Source organism: Tenebrio molitor, chromosome 2 (assembly GCF_963966145.1).
Source record: "Tenebrio molitor chromosome 2, icTenMoli1.1, whole genome shotgun sequence".
In the NCBI taxonomy this organism is placed as follows: domain Eukaryota; kingdom Metazoa; phylum Arthropoda; class Insecta; order Coleoptera; family Tenebrionidae; genus Tenebrio; species Tenebrio molitor.
The window spans coordinates 21,030,685-21,053,051 of NC_091047.1; the positions used below are offsets into that span (position 1 = coordinate 21,030,685).

Consider the following 22,367-nt stretch of genomic DNA (forward strand, 5'->3'; position numbering starts at 1 on the left):
CTGGTCAACTGGTATGCAAAAAATGAAGAAAAAAGTGGGGGTTCTCATTTAAAAAAATTGGCGATGAAGTCATTGCGCAAAAACCAATGACGTCATTTAAACAAGTTGCACGCCACATGATGGCATTTTTCAAAATAAAATCGACCTACTCTAGCGATTTTCACTTATAATATTATTATAATATATAGTGCATTGATTATTTCCGGAAATGCATTCGAAAAAATTTCCGGATATTAATCAATGCACGAGGGCCTATTCGGTAAGAAAATCGCAACGACACGGACATTATGCTTCTTAAATTATAAATTTTAAAATAGTACGACACTCATTAAAGACCAATAGAAAAATTAGTTCACGAGCCATAACCAAGACAACAACAAAATAAATGATTTTGATTGGCTGAAAAAATTTCCACTTATTAATCACAGTTAGGTTGGTCTACCTACAAAAAATTTCCAAGAAATTTTTTTGTTGCCATGGTTATGGCTCGTGAACTAATTTTTCTATTGGTCATTAATGAGTGTCGTACGATTTTCCTAAAAACATCACATAATGCTATTATAAATTTTGTTCCAAACTTTATGTTCACACTATAGATAAATCAGTTAAACGTTCTTGTAAATCTTGTAATAATATACTTAATCGTAAGTTTTGAGTTCCTCGAACAGGTCAATGCCATCGATATCACGATCATTTGAATCTTTATCATTATTCAATTTTAAATGTAAATCTTTACAATGATTTACGTTACTTCCCTGAGAGAGTAGTGTCTAAAATACAGCGTGATCAACAATGACTGAGTCTGTTGGCAATTAAACAATTGAAAAACATCGGTGTTCTTTGTCTCATAATTGGCACTGACCGGATGTTTTAACTTGACACGACATTAACAGTTTTTGGTTATGTCGGTTATGTTTATGCAAGGCCGGCGTAAACATTTGCGGGGCCGTGTGCAAAGTGTGCGCGGGGGCCCTCTATACCTATCTATCAATTAAAATTTCGTGCTTTTTAATGAAAAAATCGTAACAAACATCACTATAATCTAGGTTCTTTGATTCCCGAACGAAGATCCGTTCAAAGTTCTATTCTATTCGGCTACTCTTTTAACTTCTACCTCTTATATTTTCAAACCTTTTAAAAACACATGTTTCCAAATTTTACTCTGAAAAGAGAAAGTGGAAACGCCCATGACCATAAAAATACACCCCCTAATTCATGATACTTGATAGTAGAAGCACAAGTCCACAAGTGTTTAGCCTAGCTGACCGGTGGCGGGAGGTCTTCGTCGGTGTTCTCTAAAAACTACTCTAAAGGACCCGGCGATTCCAAACAAAATTATACATATGATTAATTTAGTGCTTCATTTTTTTTTCAAGCAATGCGAGCACCCTGTTTCTTATGGCATCCCTAAACCGACAATAGGCGCTCATAAAATGTCTTCCTTTTTTTGCAATTTAAATATAAAAACATCGTTTGTTTAATTCTGTTATCTGTTGGAATTATTAGTGCGGAGTCCTCTAAGGCGCGGGACCCTCAAGCCGCGGGACCGTGTGCGGTCGCACACTTTGCACACGCCTGCCGGCCGTCTTTATGCAATTAAAAATGAATCTTTGATGGTAAATTTCAAACTTGGCAAATTTCATTGTTATAATATACCAACAGATTCAGATTCAGTCATTCTTGATCACGTCGTAATTTTAAAATTATCTTTAGGGTTATTGATAGGTTCATCATTCGCCTCATAATCAAACATTTTTTTTTTGGAATTTCTGTAACAATTAAGGTATAAGATTATATGGCCCTTTAAAAGTATTTGGCCGGAGATAAACGTTCCTTTTGTCGCAATTGCAGTAGGCGGTCAGCCCAACCATAAATCATGCTTCAAGCAATTCTGTGTTGTGAATTCCAGAGCCGGTCTCAAAACAAATGCGTACCCACGAAATTATATTTATTTATTAAATATACAATACTATTACAAATCATCTTTACTGTTTTTAAGACACAAAGTGCTAAAGGGAATTTCGTTTCAATAACAAAATTTACAATAAACATCAAAATCATGTTCTTTCACAAATTTTTAATCCCTGCCCTGAACGAAGGAAAAGGGATGCAGCTGCACGACCCCAGACAACCATCTTAACGCCAATATTGGTTTCCATTATTGGGATAATTTTAGTGCTGCCATATAATCTTATACCTTAAGTGTTACTTACATCTAATATGTCTTGCCATTTCCTTTGCGGAATTAATTACACTTTCAAAATTTTCATCTGATCTAAAATCTTTTAATTCTTTAGTAATTTCTTCAACGCATTCAATAACTGTTTGAATATTAAATGTGCATCATTTTAGAGATCATTTCATCTAAGAAGTACATAATGCGCACGAACACGTTGTCGTCGGACGAGTTCATGTTCAAATTTTTAGGGGAGGTTTGAGTCCAGCGGCGCACAGACCCATCAACCATCTGGAATCCATGCGCTCGTTGTTATTTCTAACTTAACCCCGTTAGCGTTCAGAAGTGTTTTCTTTTTGTTATTTCTTTCTCTGTGTATCATACTATGACATTCATTATTGAATTATTAATTTGGTAGAATTTTAATCATATAAATTAATTGAACTATATCGACTCCTTAGCTAATCGAATGTTTCTACGCCACTGATTATCAGCTGACTAGCGTCCTACGGTCAGATTTCGATGAGTCATCATGTACTTCTTAGATGAAATGGTCTCTACTGACGACATTGGGCCGTATGACGACACCGTTATTAAAGTTGCCGTTAACTAAAGTCCATAAACGATATATTATGTAAATTTATGCAATTAAAGTCCATTAAAAAATCAAAAAACCACCAACGTCGCATTTTCCTCGATAATTACTATCGGCAACGCTGTCTAGTGTAAAATTGAGTGAGTGAGAATTGTAATTTTGAAGATAAGTATTTATTAAGCGTCAAATTACTCAAATTTATCGGGGGTTCGTGTGAATTCTATTCTGGGCAAGTAAAAATAATAAGAATTAATAAATAAATGAAACGTGCTGAGCAATAATAAAACAATTTGAACGAAATTCAAAGCTATTGGATTTTATTTTGAATCAAATAAATGTCATAATTTATACAAGCAAGGAGTCGAGCAGGAAAGTGTCTTTGTCACCCTCACCCTCGGGTTCGCGTTCCGGTGACCCCGTCGTCAGGCCAAGACGCAAACGCCTACGTCGTTTGTTTATTTCTGCCGCTGCGCCGGTCGAATAAATAGACCATTTACCCCTGGTCCCGATTTATATTTTAGCTAAGACTACCTGCAAAAGGGACAGGGATGGTGAAAGTCTGATAGCCATAAATTACATTATAACAATATTATTTTACTTTTATTATTATTATGCAGGCACATATTTTAATCTGTGATCTTTATAATTTAAATAAATGTTACTATTATCCAACTTTTTCGTATACTGTGTTAGGTTACACCTATCCCTTTTGTTTGTATAGAACAATTATTATAGGATACCAGAATCAGACAATTTTATGGTTATTTATATAACACGTGTGTTTTCAAATCATATGAGATAAGGTTAGTCCAAGAGGCCGTCACCTCAACAATTAATAACAATGATGCTATCCAAAAAACCAGTCCTCTTCCATTTAACAAAAAAAAACGGTTCATGTCACTTTGTAGAACCCGCCCTTGAACAGATGGTCAACAAATTTTGGGAATTGGACTCTTTTGAAAAGGAAACAGTAATAACTCAAGATGACGCTCTCTGTGAGCGAATATTTGTTGACCGTTATAAACGATCAAAGACTCTAATTCAGGTACCTCTCGAGCGGGTGCCGACGGGAGCTTTAAAACGATTTTTGCACAGAAAACCGATCCTCCGGAGAATATAAAAAATACATATCACTAATACTTCCGAAATCGAAGAAGGATGTCCAATTATATGCACAAAGGCAAACGAATCCACTGAGTTGTTAAAATATTGATCTTTTAATATATTAAAACGATTTTTGATTATACAGGGTTATTCTAAATGATTGTAATCGAAGTAGGCGTGAAAACTGAATGTAAAATTTATGGTTGCCGCTCCACATAAAAAAATCATCAAAATGATGTGTTAAATTGGGTGCAAAACAACTCAATATTTTTAAAATTGATTGTAGAACAACTCAGTATTTCTGGATTCAATCGTTAATTTAACAAAAATAAATAAAATCCTCATCACCGCACTTTTCACCTAAAAAATGACAGTGACAGCGACACAACTGACAGTTCACATGAAAGCGGCAAAAACGTAATAACATGGGCATGGCCTACTTCGACTACAATCATTTAGAATAACCCTGTATATTTTATATATTGTATGTATTACATATTAAAATGGGTTCAGTAATACTTAATTTTTCAACATAAAGACGAAATTGGTGAAAACAACTACATATTGTTTATTGACCAAAAAAAAACACAAAAATTGTTTAAAAAAACAATTAATTGTTGTTAAAAAACATTTTTAGAATCTGCGTCTCTAATACTCGTAGGTCTATTATTGTGTTCAATTTGGAGTCGTTTATGGCTCTTTTAAAGCACTCGTAGCTTAATAGATCTCTAAGAAAATTTTTATAAATATTTCAGTGTATTATTGTCATTTACACCAAAAAACTTGCAATATTAATGTTCAAACTCTACTTTTTAAGATATGTTGCAGATGTAGTTGCATCCGTTACCTTGAATTACCAATTAATACAAAATTTCCTAGAATTTAAAAATTTTATTTTTTTTTTGTAATTAAAACAAGGGTGCAAATTCTAAAAAATAACATAAAAAACTGGTTTTATCAGGCCGACAGCCGTGAGTTTTAGCATTTTCTCTCACCGGATGTGTAATTGATATCATTCTTTCGTTGAATATCCAACAAGAATGCATTCATTCTTTAATAGTCGTGGAGAAACACTTTTTTTCCTGTTGTTCGTTTCAGATGAAATAGTAGGAAAGGGGTACATATGCATTATCTAGAGAATGAAAAAGAAATGAAAAAATGACACGTCAAATATTTTTGGTCAAATAAAGTGACACTTGAGAACAATAAGGCTGGCCATTGTTTAAAAGATATTTTCTATTTTCTGTTTAATTTATCATCTTAATAGTATGTAATAAATGATATTAGTAGGTCTTACGTTATATAAAAAATCTTCAAAATGATTTAGTTACGGAAAATTAAAAAAAATGTCTATATTAAAATATTATTTAGATTTCTCTGGAGTGAGTGTAAGTGAGCCAACGGAAGCTAGACGGGGCTCGAAAACCTTCTAACAGGATTGATTATACCCATAGTAAAAGATAATATATTTCCAGTTTCCATGTATAGGTTAGGTACCCAAAGCTTCGGGTAGACAGGTGGTTGAGGGAAGCGGTCCAGTTTGAATCCACCTACCGGTCAATAGAGATAACAATAATTGTGCTTGAACACCAACCCTCCTTATTTCTGTAAAGAAATTGAAATCTGTAAAGGGAAGGCTAGAAGGTTGGTGTGTTGCCTATACGCCAACTATCAGAGTGCACCAGTTCAGAGCCATCTTGCGTTTGTGAAACGTAATATTTTTAGGCATTGTACAACCTTAAAGAACAAAATTTCCAATTGTTCTACTGTCCTCTAGATGGCGACGGCTACCGGTTTATAGCATATAGTAAGGTACTACCGGGTGATTTTAAATGAATGTGACTTTTTTTCATAGGTTGGTAATATTATTGTTGGTTATTCTGCTTTTTAATGTGATAGTTGACATAAACATAGTCGTCCTCGCCTATTTGACACAATGTGTTGATTAAGGTATCAAGTTTGCCAAAATAATTTATGAAAAATGTTCCCAACTTAAGAAAAAATTATCCCGGTATATCTTTAGAAGGTAGCGCCATTCCGCTCCACAATTTTTCGCCTTGAAATTAAAAGAGACGACATTATCGATAAATCCCGTGAGTGTGACAAATATAGAAGTTCACAATTTTCCGGGATTTTTGCATCGTGTCAAAACAGATTAACTTAACATTGCTCGAAATTAAAAGAGAGGGAGATATATCTCTGCACCGTTGGCGATACCTTTGTCACCTTTGTCTCTATTCTGTGCTTTTGTGATATAGTACCGAGTGACTATAAATGATTGAAAATTATTTTGTTATGTTGGTGACACATTTGAAATCTTTAGTTGGCGACATCGTTGGCATGACACACGTAATTTTTAAAATTGAAACAAACGTCAAAAAAATCTAAATCGACAATGTACTTCGTGACTTAACCTAACCTAAATAGAAATGACTGACAGATAATGCACGACAAGACTTGCACTACCAACTGCATCAGTGTTGCCAATCCACTATTTTCTTTCAATCATTTATAGTCACTCGGTACCTTAGTTTATGGTAAAGTAAGGTTCTCGATAATAAATAAGGTAACGACAAGGGTTCCGACGAATATTTCCATCTCACTTAATTTGGCGTACTGTTAAGTTAATCTTTTTGACACGTAAAATTTTAAGTCACAAAAATCACTAAAAATAGTGTACTTCTGTCTTTATCACACTTACGGCATTTATCAATAATGTCCTCTCTTTTAATTTGGAGTCTCAAAAATGAACAATGAGTTGTCGTTACCTTATTTATCATCGAAAACCATAGTTTAAAGGACACGCGAAAGACTACGACGGTCTCTTTATATCAACTCATTTGACGTTGTCTTCATTTAACGAGTCACCGAGTCATAACAATAGTACCTAAATGTCCCATTGAAAAAGAAACAAATTTGGAGTAATTCCTGGTTCAAAAACGGCGTGTTAACATGTAAATGTCAAGTATATGTAAATATTGCATAAGATATTTTTAGATTCATTTTGTATCTTTGAAGGTTAAAGAAATTAACTGTTTAATTCCTTCAATTGTGTACATATGTACAAATTACATTACACTAATATATGTATTAAAACTGTACAGTAATAGTTTTAAAAATGTTTTCAATTTGAGAATTACAGTTTTTATAAAGGCGGCAAATTGGTAATGTTTTCTCCTTTCTCAATAAATAAATTAATTGAAATGTAAGCAACTGCCCAATCAAGATTTAATCTAAAAATTATATAAAATCACGCTCTACAATATGTTCAACGACACACAGAACCCTATATTTTAACAACTCTTTATCTTTTACATCATACAGAAACGTATCGCTCATGTCAAGTCCACTTTCCACTGTCTCGGCTAAATCTGCAACTTCATCTTGATCACAGACAGCTATTTTCATCACCATAAGCGCCATCATAACTCCAAACCTGGCAAACACTTTCCAGTCTGCCAAAAACTGAGAAAATGGATATATCTCGTCAGGATTACTCCCCAGTTTTCTTACGAAATCGGAAAAACTCTTGTAGTATCTCTCCAAGACGTCATCGAACCTTCTCAGATCGTCACTGGAGATGCAGGAGTAAATGAAGTAAGACAAATCCGTGACTGGACTGCAAAACTTCGATAGTTGCCAATCAAGCATGGCGATTTTTACTGGTTTACGTTTTGTTGCATCCTGAAATTGCACCAACATTAACTGAAAGGTAGAAAACAGTTGTCGACACACCTACCTCATATTTAAACATGAAATTGTTATTCCAACAATCACCGTGTGTTATTACGTAGAAGTATTGTTTCTCATAAATTAATTCTTGCATGACATACTCAATCTGCGACTTAAGATTCTCCAGTTTTTCCGCTGCATTTGGGCTGACATCACATTTTACCAAATCGTGAATTTCTTGAATTGGTGACGCAAAAAACTTGATACTGTCCATCGAACTTTTGAAACTTCTCCACAGATCTTTAATACCACTTGTCAGTTGAGTGAATCTTTCCAAGTCTTGATCTTGCATCGCTGCAGAAATGGCGTGCCATTTCCCATATTCCTCAACAATCAGATTTAAGTGGTCAGCAGTGAGTGGCTTCTTCCTGTCATATAAACTAAACCCCAACTCTTTTAAATTTTCCAAAGCTATGACTTCTACGTTGTTACTGGTAAATGTCCCGTAACATTTGGGAACACTGTCAAAAATATCTTTTATACCTTTGTCTAGCTGAAATTGTTTAAATGCAACAAATACTTCACAGTACAGGTATATCTCATTTTCAAACGATTCTCGAACTGGAACTTTATCTCTCAGAACCAGACTTCTCTTGCCACATTTTAACACCAGATTGTACTCCTTTGAACTGTTATTCTTCGTGGTTGCCGACAATTTCGCGAAAATTATGTCTCCTATATAACCGTCTCCTTTTCCGGAATTTCCCAAGATGTTTATGGAAAAATCTGTAAGGTCTTCTTTAGCCAACGCACTCGCTAACCATGGTTTTATTTCACTCGCGGTATAGGGAAGCTCCATTGTAACTGAAGTTCAACAAGCAACCAATTTATTTTGATTAGGAAGTCAGTAATAGCCTCACAGCCATAAGCACTACTAAACAAGAATTAATTATTATTTATTCATTATCCTTATTATCCATGGACTTTGTTCTGCACTGGTGTGTCAATTCACAAAAAAAAAGTTTTGAGTTATGAATGCAGACTTGTTGAAAATAATAATTATAAAGATTGTTATATGTTATAATAAGACTGGGCGCCACTAAACATCTAATTCTAGACAAAAATGAGTTAAAGAATTCGAATGGATTTTGGTAAATTGTGTTAATTGTATTAAATTTAAAAACACATAAATATCAATCAAGTTTTACCTAAGAAGACAATTAAAAATAATTCTACACATACAGTGAGTTTTTTTAAGACTGGCCATAGGGTTTTACATGCTAATTATTCAACCCCCTGTTAACTTTTGTTCCGATAAAAATATTCAAACCATTTTTGGAACAAAGTTGGAAGATTTTTTAAACTATCGGATAGGTTACAATTTAATATCCCAAACTGTCGAAAAAGTTGTGAAAAATAGTTATTTGTATAGCAAGGCTGCGAAATCCTACTTTGACGAACCGAGAGAAAAATTGTCGTCAAGGCCGCTTTGCGGCCGAGACAAGACAATCTCGAGGTCGTCAAAGGATTTCGTAGCCGAGGTGTACACAACATTTTGTGTGCAACCCGAAAATTTGTAATTATAAAATGAACAAGTAAAATTTCCTTCACTGTCAATAAAAATAAAGTCGGCCTACATGTCGCCATGTCGCTATGGAAACGACATAAATAAAACAATTCATTTTGAGAAAAATTGGAAAAATGTCGCAAAAAAATTACAACGTTTTTGTTCCGTCTACTTCCCCAGATTGTGCAGTGTCCAATTTAATACCAGAAAAGTCCAAACGGCAGTACGATAAGTGTTACAATGACTTTAAAGAGCGGTGTAATAAAAATAATGTGAAAACGGCGTCGGAGAATGTTGTTTTGGCTTATTTAATGGAAAAATCAAAAACTGTGAAAAGTTCAACTTTATGGAGTACATATTCAATGTTGAAGCTCACGCTGAACATACGGGATGGCATTGGTGTTACGAAGTTTCTGAAATTGGTACCTTTTTTGAAAAAAAGTCAGTTGGTTATCAGGTGAAAAAGTGTAAGGTATTGACACGAGACCAGATCAATTTGCTGTATAATCTGCCCTTTTTTTAGGTCATTTTAATCATGGGAATATTAGGAGCCATGCGAAGAGACGATGACGAACTAACCAAAATGTCTATCGATGACATCAAGGATGAACATTCTGTATTAATAGTGGCCGTTCCTGACACAAAAACTGACATAAAACGAACTTTTACTGTCACCAATCCAGAATTTGTAAGATTATACCGCAAATATGCAGCTCTTATTCCGTGTACTCATCCAGAGTTAAAAAAAGATTATAAATTGTGCAGTGTCGCATTTGAAACCTGAAAAATCGAAACAGCAATATAAAAAATGTTACAGTGACTTTGAGAATGATGTAACAAGAAGAATGTGAAAACCCTGTCGGATAATGTTGCATTGGCTTACCTATTTACTGGAATTTATTTATTGTGACAGGTAAACGTTAAATTCTGTTATAAGTTTTAGGTTATTTTAATCGTGGAAATATCAGATGCCGTGCGAAGAGACAAATAAACCAAAATGTCTGTTGATGCCATTCATGATTCAGGATATGTTACTACTTACTATAGTCTATTTTTTCCTGGTAGGCGCGTGCGTGCGCATTTACAAAATCCTGCAACGAAATGCGGCTTTCCTATTGGTTACTTTATTTTTCTACTTACACTAGAGAAATGTGCAATATTACAGTGTTCTGTACCGTCAATCAGGTCCAAGCTGCCATTTTTATTTCATCGTGTCTTAGTTTTCCTTTCGTGTTTTGTGTCTGTTTTGTGTTTGTTTTGTGTTGTGTCCGTTTATTTATTAAAAAAACAGTTCTTAGTTCTTAGAGGTTAAGAAGTTTTTATATGTCAACAAGATGTCTCAATTTCGATCACCAAATAAACGGCGTAAGTTGGATTTATGCTAACAGCAACAGTTTTTTATTAATGCATAAATTCATATTTATAGCAAATTTCTCACAAGCCGAGAAGAGAAGAGAAGAAAGATCGTTAAAGTATTTCGTGGGATCTCCAAGGATTTTGCCGAGTGAACCAAGACGGCTCAAATGGAAAAAACTGCAGATTATACTGGTATTGATTTCTGAGTTTGTTTTTGTTGTATCACAGCTTAATTACTTTATGTTGAAGGTTGTGGATTTAGAACCATTCAAACGATACTTGGCGGAAGAAAAGAAATGTGGGCAATTATAGGCACCGAAGAAACCTGATAGGAAATGTATGATTCAATTGGATGAACATCAAAAATATCTCCTTTTCTCTTGCAAGATACATGGTTATTATAAATGATTGTAGTCGAAGCAGGCCATGTCCATGTTATGAAATTTTTGCCGCTTTCATGTGAACTGTCAATTTTTGTCTATGTCACTGTATTTTTTTTTATTTCCACCTTCTAAGTAAATGACACTTTATAGGTATTTGTGGTAACTAAGTAAATGGGTAATTACAGGCAGAGCCCTGTAATATTTAACAGGCACGTAGAAGAGACCTGTAAAGACTTTTATTTGTTACTAAATTGTAAACGTCATTTATTCGAACTGTCACTTGACGTTGAAAAGTCATTTTAACTGGCTAGTAGCGTTAAATTGACAGCAGACCAGTTATGAATTTAACAAGTTAGTAGAGAAATTTGAAATTTGGAAAGGATAGTAGCGTTTTTAACATTTGAACATTTTTATTTCTTTGTTTCATACAAATTAAAATTAAATGTACAATTAGAATTTCCGCTAATGTCGAACATTCCTGAAGCGGAAGTGAATTCGCTCGTCATTGGACAATTAATTGTAGAACCTCCCGAAGTGGAAGCCACATTTGTCGAAGTGGAAGCCACATCTGTTGAGTTTCGTCCAGGAAACATTTTTTTCGCAATTTCAATTTTTTTATTGATAGAATCACCCACATAACCTTCCGCAATTCCACTACTTTTCCATCCTCCCGCACGTTTTAGTGTCAAAATATCTCCACCTGCATCCACAACCATTGTTGCTGCTGATCGGCGAAATGAGTGACCTGTGTATAATTCAGGTTCTTGTAGCCCTAAGTATGTTGCAATTTTTTTCGGTACACCGCCAATAGTGTGCTGGCCAACATTGAGGGAAATACATTTGCCATTACGGTAGGTTAAAAAGAAACGTAATTGGTCTGCTTGACGAGGACGAAGAGCTGCATATTTTCTGTACAAAACACAAGGTTGAAAACTGCAGCCCTCATCTGTGATCGTAAATCTCCTTGTTGTTAAATTCTTTGTATTCCGTAAAGTGACGATAATATATTTCTCGACATCTTCTACGTCCTTCACCGTCAACGAGAGAAGCTCGTCACACCGGCAAGCACCAAACATTCCAAAAATTGTAATCACTTTATATAACAACCAATAGTCATCAGGAGCTTCAACAAGAAATTTTTCCACTTGCTCTTTTGTTAAAACCCTTGCCTTCTTCGGCACGTAACGCTCATTCTTTCTCTTGAGAAAAGCAATTACCTTATGAAATCTACAAATGTCAAGTTAAAATATCACTTTTTTGACAACGTCTGTAATAGGAAAACAAACCTGCGAACTTCAGCATTTTCTTTAATTTCCAGGCAGCTTTTTAACATGGACCATTTCGACCACAAAGAATTGGGGCTAAATTTGTCTGATAGTTGGTGAAGATACACCAAAAGAACGTCTTCCGTTACACTAGTTACGTTATTGTTTTTCTGCCAATTTTTAAATTCTTCATATTCTCGTTCATATCTTGCTAAAGACTTCGCTGGCAGTAAACTGGAAGCCACGTTTATAGCTTCCTTTTTCATTTCTTCTGCCTCGTTCATTTGAGAAAAAATCTTGACGGAAATAAACAATTTGAACAAACGGCGCGTTGTCATAGTAATTGTACTTCTAAGGTTTCTGAGTTTTGAGCAATAATTTGGAAGAAAACAGAATTTGATCATTTTTAATTTTATTTAGTTGTTTACAATTTAGTAACAAATAAAATATTATACAAGACACGCCAGGTAACTGGTTTTACTGGCTCAAGGAGGTAACTGACTCGTCTTCGACTCGTCAGTTATATCCTCCATTCGCCAGTAAAAACCATTTTACCTGGCTTGTAATGTAAAATACTATACAAGGCTCATCAAAAAATAAATAATCAAAACTAATTAAATGATTTTTTTTTAAAGTTTATTACAAACACAAACAAATTTAACTATCAATTGTTGCAATTACATACGTTAATAATGCATTTTGATCCGTTTCGCAAGTATTTTCATATCTCTCCTGGGATCGAATCAGTAGAGAGCCGCACTTGCAGCGTTGGTAATTCCGTGGTTATTTTCTTGCATTTCAAGAAAATCGCCTTCAAAGTCTTCATCGGGCATTAAAGCCATTCTTTCTTTTCTTTCTTTTTGCAACAAATTTCACAAAACTTCTGACAGTATTTTTGTTGTTTATCTCAACACCATGACGACGTAGGTATAATTGCCCCACCGCCTTTCATTACAAAATTTTTATAAACATAAATAACAATTAAAAAACGAAATTTAAAGGCTGAAGGTGGAAATAAAAGTTTGTATGCAACTCGCTTAGCAATTAATCTTTACTGGGCTTACTGGCTTATGGGACTCGCTCCTTACGTCGCTCGTCCAACAAGTGCCAGCGCGCCCGTAAAGATTAATTTACTAAGCTTGTCACATAAATAACTATTATTTCCACCTTCTAAGTAAATGACACTTTATAGGTATTTGTGGTAACTAAGTAAATGGGTAATTACAGGCAGAGCCCTGTAATACTTAACAGGCACGTAGAAGAGACCTGTAATAGTTATTACAAGTCTCATCAAAAAATAAATAATCAAAACTATGTTTATTACAAACACAAACAAATTTAACTATCAATTGTTGCAATTACATACGTTAATAATGCATTTTGATCCGTTTCGGAAGTATTTTCATATCGCTCCTGGGATCGAATCAGTAGAGAGCCGCACTTGCAGCGTTGGTAATTCCGTGATTATTTTCTTGCATTTCAAGAAAATCGCCTTCAAAGTCTTCATCGGGCATTAAAGCCATTCTTTCTTTTCTTTCTTTTTGCAACAAATTTCACAAAACTTCTGACAGTATTTTTGTTGTTTATCTCAACACCATGACGACGTAGGTATAATTGCCCCACCGCCTTTCATTACAAAATTTTTATAAACATAAATAACAATTAAAAAACGAAATTTAAAAGCTGAAGGTGGAAATAAAAGTTTGTATGCAACTCGCTTAGCAATTAATCTTTACTGGGCTTACTGGCTTATGGGACTCGCTCCTTACGTCGCTCGTCCAACAAGTGCCAGCGCGCCCGTAAAGATTAATTTACTAAGCTTGTCACATAAATAACTATAATGTGACAATTTAATTCACACACTAAAAATCCCATAGGCAGCGGTGTTTTTGTCACTATAACAGCGAAAAAAGTTTCCCCTAACTTTTCCAGCGACAAAACGGAACCTAACTTTTGAAAGCGTATGATTCTAGTAGGTCTGCATCATCGTACTTTTCCGTCTTCATTAAACTGTCTTACCGAATTTCACTCAAGTTTTTGTGTTTTGGGTCGAAGTAAACTTGACATTTATAATTTTGTTGCCTGCAATTAAACTCAAAAAACTGCTAGAAAAAATTACTCGTCCTACGGACTCGTGTAATTATAAGTGAAAAGTGCGCTGATGATTATTTTACTTTATTTTTTTTTTAAATTAACGATTGCATCCAAAAGTATCGAGTTGTTTTAACTCCTGTATGTATAAAATAAAAAATGTACATATAATATTTGTTATCAATTTTTCCACGAGTTTATTCATAAACTTTTTTGTTTACATTTTACAAATTATACAAAAATTAAATCAAACATGAGTTTTAAGGTGCAACCACAAATACTGATTCCCCTAGATAATATGCAACCAAAAATACTAATAATTCCTGCATCCTGCTAAAAATTTTAGCTATGTGATTCTACCTTTCGGAGATGCGCACGCACGCGCCTACCAGGAAAAAATAGACTTTAGTTACTAGATATTTCCCTTTTTGACCGGTGGAAAATTAACCTAATTCATACGTGTCTGTTCTAGATCGATCTTTTTTACCGACTCGTCAATACGTCAATCATCGTTCATCGAATCATCAGGCGACCACTCCATTTGAAATTGGCGGGAACTTCAAACCGGATGAAAATTCTGTACTAATAGCGGCCGTTCCTGACACAAAAACTGGCATAAATCAAACTTTAACTGTACCCAATCCAGATTTTGTAAGATCACACCGCAAATATAGAGATAGATATGTTGTAATTGTGATAATAAATAAATATTGAAATGACTTTTACTTTTACGGCCGTCGTCAAGGCAACGGCTGCGAAATTCAATTTCGCGGCCTGCTCTAGGCACGCGAAGTGCTCATTTCGCGTACGGTTGCACACAAAATACTTTTTGGGCACCGAAATAATAGTACGTCGAGCGGCCGCCAGAGTAGCGCCATTGTCGGCTCAACCAGCACCTGACGATCTCCGCTTTTGGACGCTTTCGGCGCGCTAAAAAATATTTTTTCACAACTTTTTCGACAGTTTGGGATATTGAATTGTAATCTATCCGATAGTTTAAAAAATCTTCCAACTGTGTTTCAAAAATGGTTTGAATATTTTCATCGGAACAAAAGTTAACAGGGAGTTGAAAAATTAGCATGTAAAACCCTATGGCCAGTCTTAAAAAAAACTCACTGTATACACGTTTATGCATATTAGATACTAAATCAAACCATTTTCTACTACATATTTGACAACGTGTCTGGCTCGATTCTTGAAACTTGTCTTGTCTTTAACCTCATATAAAAACGCCTCTCCGAAATCTTGGCCGTTCTCAGCCACTTGAGCTATATCAATTACTTCATCCTTGTCGGTGGCACAAATTTTGAACAGCAAACTGCTCATTGCAATACCGTATCTACTATATTTTTTCCAATCTTCAAGAAATGTATCGAAAGGATATGCACTCGAATCGGAACCCATTTTGCTTAAATATGAAGTCAAAGATTCGTGATAGAGTCTCAAAATTTCATCCAAATCTTCTATGTCGTCTTTAGATATGCAAGAAAACAAGAAGTATGACAGATCAAGAATCGGTGAAGAATATTTCGCTATTTGCCAGTCTAAAATTGCTACTTTCACTGGAAGAAGTTCATTATCACGCTAAAAAGTGGTATTTATAGATTTTTCAAAGAAAAATAGCAAACTTACTGCGTGTTTGAACATGAAATTGTTATTCCAACAGTCTCCGTGCGTGATTACTTTCTTGGTATCTGGTTCTTTACCCATATCGTTGAAAATGTATTTTATTTGGTTTTTGAAGTTTTTCCAAGTCGTTAAAGTATTATCGTCGAGATCTCCTTTTAGCAAGTCGTACACATCGTCAAAACTTCTTCCGAACATACTTTCCATGTCCATTTTGTCCATAAACATTTTGAAAACATCAGTTAATCCGGTACTTAATTCTTCAAATTTTTCTGGTTGCTGGTCCTTCATGGCAAAGGAAATGGCATGAAATTTACTGTACTCGGTCATAACCATGTCTATATGGTTTCTGGTCAATGGTTGTTTCTTGTTCCACAGAGTGTAACCAACACTTTTCAAATTTTCAAAAACTATAACTTCCATGTCGTCGCTGGTAAATTTCCCGTAACATCTTGGAAAACTATCAAATGGATTATCAATTCCATGTTCAAGCTGAAATTGAGTAAAAACTGGCAACACCGTGTTGTATATGTAGACTTCATTGATAAAAGCCTCTTTGACTGGAGCCGTTTCTCTTAAAACTTGACTCCGCTTGCTGCATTTTAACACCAAATTATATTCTTTTGGAGGACGAGCACTTGTCAAACGTACGAAAACTATGTCTCCAACGTAGCCATCACCTTTTTCTGAATTTCCCAATATCTGCACCGAAAAATCATCAACGTTTTCTTCTGTGAAGATACCTTTCAACCAAGAATGTATTTCTTCCTCGTTGCTGGTCATTATTTTTGCTACTATATCGTTCTACACAGATTTGCGTGCTGTTACCTAACTCTCCACTTATGCCAATATATGACCCCTCAATGACGACAGCTAGTGTGCAGGATGTTATAATTATATACTTACGTTAATCTTATTGCAAGACATTTGTCGTTGTTATCCAAACACATAATTATTTTATCATCATCATTTCTAGCAGAATCTGTCTTCAGTAATGAGCTAGTTTCCTCGAACAATTTAGTATACGATACAAAATTAAAGAAATATATTATCGAACAACTGTACTGTTGGTACATTGTTCATTAGAGAAATACTTGATAAAATTCGACGTTTTTATTCTTAAAGATGTTGCCCTTTCCCTAAGAGTAATTTTGGTAGCGTCCTAGATTTAGCTTGATTCTAGTTTGGAGTTTTGTAGACCCCAGATTTTAGAAAAAAAATCTAAGAGGGTGAGATCAGAGATCTAGTTGGCTATTGAAACGGCTCTGCTCTTTTTATCCACCTTCCAGCAAAATCTTTATGCATGAAACTCCTCACTGTGTTTTATATAACAAATCCTTTTTGAGAAGTTTTAACAGGTATGTGTCACAATAAACTACAACAGCAGCAGCAACTTTATTCCTACATTTTCACATAACTGGAATATCAACACAAATAAGAACAGAAATAATAAATATGATTCACGATAAAAAACTATAAAATGCAGAAGTTAACGGAAATTATAGTGAATCTTGAAATGGGCAGGACTGTATTCCAATAGTATTCCACATTACAAGCAATTTTAATTTGATTCATCTACGTGGACATAATTTATAGACGAATTTAAGGCCCACACTGCTATATGTTTTTTCAGATAAAATTTTATAGAAATGCAGTAAACTATAAAAAACAAATCGTTAAAATAGTTTTCAATGATGAAACTGAATGAGATCAAAGGTCGAGGATTTGAGCCTTTAAAGCTTGAAAACTGAGAAAGATGATTTTTTTTGACAAATTAACATCCAAATTTAAAATTTGGGGAGAGTGGGATTAGTTATAAGATTTTTATTTTGAGGACTTACGGTAATTTTAATGTAAAAACTGGACTGAAACAAGAAAGTAAGCAAAGTTTATTTTTTGTTCGACACTGTCAGAATTTGAGAATTTTCTCCTATGTGAACGGATTTTGATAAATTTGACAACTTGTCAAAACAAAACGTCAAGCTAATTTTATAGATTTTCAGCGATTTGGAGCCTTTGGGGGGGTTCGTCGAACAAAAAAACGTTGTATTCAACTCGTTCTTGTGTAATTTGAGCTTTTTTGGCACTCGTGGACCTTTAAAACTCTCGTTTCACTCGAGTTTTAAACTGGCCCACTCATGCCAAAAAAAGCCCAAATTACACACGAACTCGTTAAATAAACTACTATTATTTGTCTATAAAATGGAACTACACCACGTTTTCTCGGTATTAAGGAAACCACCTAATTTGTTCCATTTCAGTTTGGTCTATTGAAGTAAATCCCCTATTTTAAATAACCACATAGAAAAAAAATTAAATATTAAATTAAAGTTTTGAAGTAAAATTTGTCATTTTCTCAAAAAAATTGTTATGTAAGTTACCAAATTTTTTAATTCGTAGTTTAGGTAGTACGCATGTATATCAGAAAGAGAAGAAAAAAGTGGAGGTTGTCATTTAAAAAAAATTGGTGATGACGTCATAGCTCAAAAATGGATGACGTCATGAGCAAGTGAAGTAACTTAAAATAAGTATTACGAGAAATAAAAATTGACCTGTTTCAGCGTTTTCGACAAATATCATTAGTTTTAAAATTATTGAATTTATTCCATAAGTAATTTCCACACTGTATAAACATATAAAAATAATAGAACACATATAGTTTAAATATAAGTATTTATTGAATGAAAATCGCCTAAATAGCCACTACTAAAACTAACAACATTTAGACTATTTATCAAAACATAAACTCAACAATCAAAAACCTAATTTGGGAATTGACAACAGAAGGTCATAATCTATCATCTCAACCCTAAACAAATTCTTGAATCTAACTTTACATATTAAAAAATACGAGAAGTATAAAAGTACCAAATAAATAATGAGCCAACTCTTTTGATTTTTCAAACATTTTCAAATGTGTTGATTAGAAAGACAAGCTAAAGATAATTTTACCCAACTTTTTCCCAGATTATTGAAAGCCGATTTATGTACTTCAGGAATAACAAAAACATGTTGCATATTTGGAGTCTAAATTGCTTTTTATAAATCTTTGTCCATAATGATAACACTAGCAAGAATTAAATACTAAATTAGATTATTTTCCACTACATATTTTACAACATGTCTTGCCCTATTCTTAAAACTAGTCTTGTCTTTAACCTCGTATGAAAACGTATCTTCGAAATTTTGGCCACTTTCAGCCATTTGAGCTATGTCAACCACTTCATCTTTGTCGGTGGCACAAATTTTGAACAACATACTGCTCATTGTAACTCCGTATTTACAATATTTCTTCCAATCTGCTAGAAATGTGTCTAACGGATACACATTCGAATCGGTACCCATTTTGTTTAAATATGAAGTTAAAGACTTGTGATACACTTTCAAAATTTCGTCTAAATCTTCAATGTCTTCTTTCGATATACAAGCGAATAAGAAATATGACAGATCGCAAATCGGTGAAAAGTACTTCGCTATTTGCCAGTCCAAAATTGCTACTTTCACCGGGAGAGTTTCATTGTTCGCCTAAAATAATTCGTACTTATCTAACTGTTAAAGAAATAGAGCAAACTTACTGCGTGTTTATACATGAAATTGTTATTCCAGCAATCCCCGTGAGTGATCACTTTGTTGGTATCTGGTTGTTCGCACATATCCTCAAAAACGTGTTTTATTTGGTTTTTGAAGTTTTTCCAAGTCATTAAAGTATTGTCATCGAGATCTCCTTTTAACACGTCGTACAGATCATCAAAGCTTTTTCCGAACATACTTTCTATGTCCATCGTGTCCATAAACATTTTGAAAACATCAGTTAATCCGGTACTTAACTCTTCAAATTTTTCTGGTTGCTGGTCCTTCATAGCAAAGGAAATGGCATGAAATTTACTATACTCCGTCATAACCATATCTATATGTTTTCTCGTCAATGGTTGTTTCTTGTTCCACAGAGTATAACCAACACTCTTCAAATTTTCAAAAACTAGAACTTCCATATTTTCGCTGGTGAATTTCCCGTAACATTTTGGAACACTATCAAATGGATTGTTAATCCCATGTTCAAGTTGAAATTGAGTAAAAACTGGCAACACCGTGTTGTATATGTAGATTTCGTTAATAAAAGCATCTTTAACTGGAGTCTTTTCTCTTAATATTTGACTCCGTTTACTGCATTTCAACACGAGATTATATTCTTTTGGAGAACGACCATTAGCACTGGTCAAACGTACGAAAATTATGTCTCCAAGGTAACCATCGCCTTTTTCCGAATTTCCCAATATTTGCACAGAAAAATCGTCGATGTTTTCTTCTGTCAAGACACATTTTAACCAACAACGTATTTCTTCCTCGTCACCGATCATTGTTTTTGTTACTATCTCGGCTTCACAGAATCAAGTAGAGTAATTTACTCTTATGTAATTTATATGGATGTTTGTATGACCCCTAAGTGACGACAGCAAGTGTACAAAAACAACAAGGAACTTAAATGATAATATATTTTTATTTTAGCGCAAGTCATTCTTCAAATAGACGGTTTAGGTATCTAAACGTATAATTATTTATTTTGCAATAATTTTGAGCAGCATCATTCTCAATTATCACTGATGAACTCATTAATAGTGAAATTTGTTTGTCAACGCAATAAAAATTAATTATGTGTATGTCATGGTCAAGCGTATCGTTTTCTCCCGCGGGCAAAACATTTTACTCCAGAGATATGTACCGTTTTTTACCTTCTATTTATTTTTTAGAAAATTTCCTAAAATTTATATTAAACTTTCTCAAAACTAGAACATCACAGTAAGCACACTTGCCGTTACCAGGGTAACTGTTGGCTTTTGTAAATAATTAATTTTAGTTCTTTTCATTTTTGTTTGGTTTTGTTCGGTTTAGTTTTAGCGCCTAGTTTAATTTAGTTTTAAAAATACAATTCGAAAATAGTTGCACCCTCTGTCGCTGGTTATTGCGCGTTAACCGATTCACAATTTCGTGCAAAATCGGGGTTGACGAAACCTCCCCTACCGGTGATGGACATTTTTGGAAAGAAAGAGACTTCGACTTTAACCGTCTTTGTGAAAGCACCTAGTTTTCGTAACTTTCGTCTCGTGTCGTGAAACCCACTTAATTGAAGTGGCACCGAAGTCCAAAATTATCGTCGAATTCCACCCATGCCAATCGGTCCATGGTCTCTTCGCGGTCCGCATAAAAAGGTAAGTCAATTTTGATTTAACGAATTGTGGATCACGGAGAAAATCGAACAAAGCTCTTCGTTTAGGTAGGCTTAAGTCAACAAAAACTGACTTAAGTGCCCTGGAGACAAACAGTAACAAACTGTCATTTCCATGAATTTTTGAATAGAGAGTTCTGGTAATGGCTCTCAGGAAAACGTTCCCAAGATATCTGCGAAAGTTTAAAGCTGCATAGGTAATTGAATTAATTTATTAATTAGCAAAAAATCTAGGGAGAAGTATAAAATGGAGTGCGATTTTAAAAATAATAAACCACGCAAGAAAAAGCCAAAATAATTCCAGAAGATGTCATTTTAGCTTATTTTCCAGCAAGCGGAACCATTAAAATCATATACCTACCATATTAAGAGCAACAGTGACGATAGAAGAAAATATTTGAAATTCGTGTAAAGTTCGTGTAAAGTTCCTTAACATTGACACAGAACATAATACACAACAAAGTCAAAATGCGGAGGCGAGACGCCGGTAATTATGTTGATAAGCACTGCACTATTACTTGATAGTAATATCCGTAATAGTGTATGTACTCCGGCAAAATTGCCGTGCCGCCGGGTGGAGGTGGGATAGTTAGAAAGAAAAATAATAATAATAATTAATATTGTTGTAAGATTAATATTTATTACGGACAATTTCTAAAGATGTAAATCTGATGGTTCACTCCCGAGGGACTCTAAAACGAGAGAGAAAATCTCTACTTTCTGTTGAGATAGGACAAATAAAATTTTCAAGAATGCATTAAATTTATTGTACAGTATAAAATAAAAACAATGTACAGGGTATTTCATTGGGAAGGTAAAGTTGGATATTTATTATGGGGTCATTATAAATGATTGTACCATCGTAGGTGGCTGTGCGCTATGCTTTAGGTGCGCCGCTACGCCCACTATACTTGGGCCAACCAACAGATATAGTAATAAAACCGCCCCCTAGTGCCCGCGTATTTTAAATAGCAGCTTCCAATTGGCTTATTCGAAACGTGCGCAGATTTTCGAAAGCATAATGTACATCCACAAAAATTACTTGACGGCATCCGGCATCTCATTCGTTTTAACCTCGCTTCGGGAGTTTGACCACATGTTTATGTTTCTTTGTTTTCCTTGGCATTTTTCGATTTGTATTACAAAATAGTTTTTTTCAACACTTATAACAATGACAAATGGCAAAGAACCTGCTTCATTGTGAAACAGGCTTCGGCGTATATCGTTCTACGCAACTAAGCCACATCCCCTTTTTTTATTACTATATCTGCTGGTTGGCCCAAGTATAGTTGTTAGAATACAAACATT

The 22,367-nt window shown here is 34.4% G+C and overlaps 4 protein-coding genes and 1 long non-coding RNA gene across 5 annotated transcripts; 1 reads left to right on the forward strand and 4 right to left on the reverse strand.

Annotated features, from left to right (window-relative positions):
• Positions 1 to 7,073: 7,073 nt before the first annotated feature.
• On the reverse strand, positions 7,074 to 10,128 carry LOC138123387 (uncharacterized). Its single transcript, XM_069038080.1, has 3 exons — positions 9,998 to 10,128; positions 7,615 to 9,894; positions 7,074 to 7,559 (listed from the first exon to the last, which is right to left on the reverse strand). Exons 2-3 carry the CDS (start codon positions 8,404 to 8,406, stop codon positions 7,116 to 7,118), a joined length of 1,236 nt encoding a protein of 411 aa, XP_068894181.1. The 5' UTR covers positions 8,407 to 9,894; positions 9,998 to 10,128; the 3' UTR covers positions 7,074 to 7,115.
• A 23-nt stretch (positions 10,129 to 10,151) lies between these two features.
• On the forward strand, positions 10,152 to 10,936 carry LOC138123391 (uncharacterized). The gene is made up of 3 exons (XR_011156774.1): positions 10,152 to 10,479; positions 10,541 to 10,662; positions 10,720 to 10,936. It is a non-coding gene; the product is annotated as an uncharacterized lncRNA (long non-coding RNA).
• A 43-nt stretch (positions 10,937 to 10,979) lies between these two features.
• Positions 10,980 to 12,699, reverse strand: LOC138123389 (tyrosine recombinase XerC-like). The gene is made up of 2 exons (XM_069038082.1): positions 12,140 to 12,699; positions 10,980 to 12,080 (listed from the first exon to the last, which is right to left on the reverse strand). The coding sequence occupies exons 1-2, from the start codon at positions 12,520 to 12,522 to the stop codon at positions 11,264 to 11,266; spliced, it is 1,200 nt and encodes a 399-aa protein (XP_068894183.1). The 5' UTR covers positions 12,523 to 12,699; the 3' UTR covers positions 10,980 to 11,263.
• A 2,557-nt stretch (positions 12,700 to 15,256) lies between these two features.
• On the reverse strand, positions 15,257 to 16,704 carry LOC138123388 (uncharacterized). The gene is made up of 2 exons (XM_069038081.1): positions 15,842 to 16,704; positions 15,257 to 15,793 (listed from the first exon to the last, which is right to left on the reverse strand). The coding sequence occupies exons 1-2, from the start codon at positions 16,616 to 16,618 to the stop codon at positions 15,353 to 15,355; spliced, it is 1,218 nt and encodes a 405-aa protein (XP_068894182.1). The 5' UTR covers positions 16,619 to 16,704; the 3' UTR covers positions 15,257 to 15,352.
• Positions 16,705 to 18,491: 1,787 nt separating this feature from the next.
• LOC138123854 (uncharacterized) lies at positions 18,492 to 20,260 on the reverse strand. The gene is made up of 2 exons (XM_069038689.1): positions 19,411 to 20,260; positions 18,492 to 19,360 (listed from the first exon to the last, which is right to left on the reverse strand). Exons 1-2 carry the CDS (start codon positions 20,191 to 20,193, stop codon positions 18,920 to 18,922), a joined length of 1,224 nt encoding a protein of 407 aa, XP_068894790.1. The 5' UTR covers positions 20,194 to 20,260; the 3' UTR covers positions 18,492 to 18,919.
• Positions 20,261 to 22,367: the final 2,107 nt, after the last annotated feature.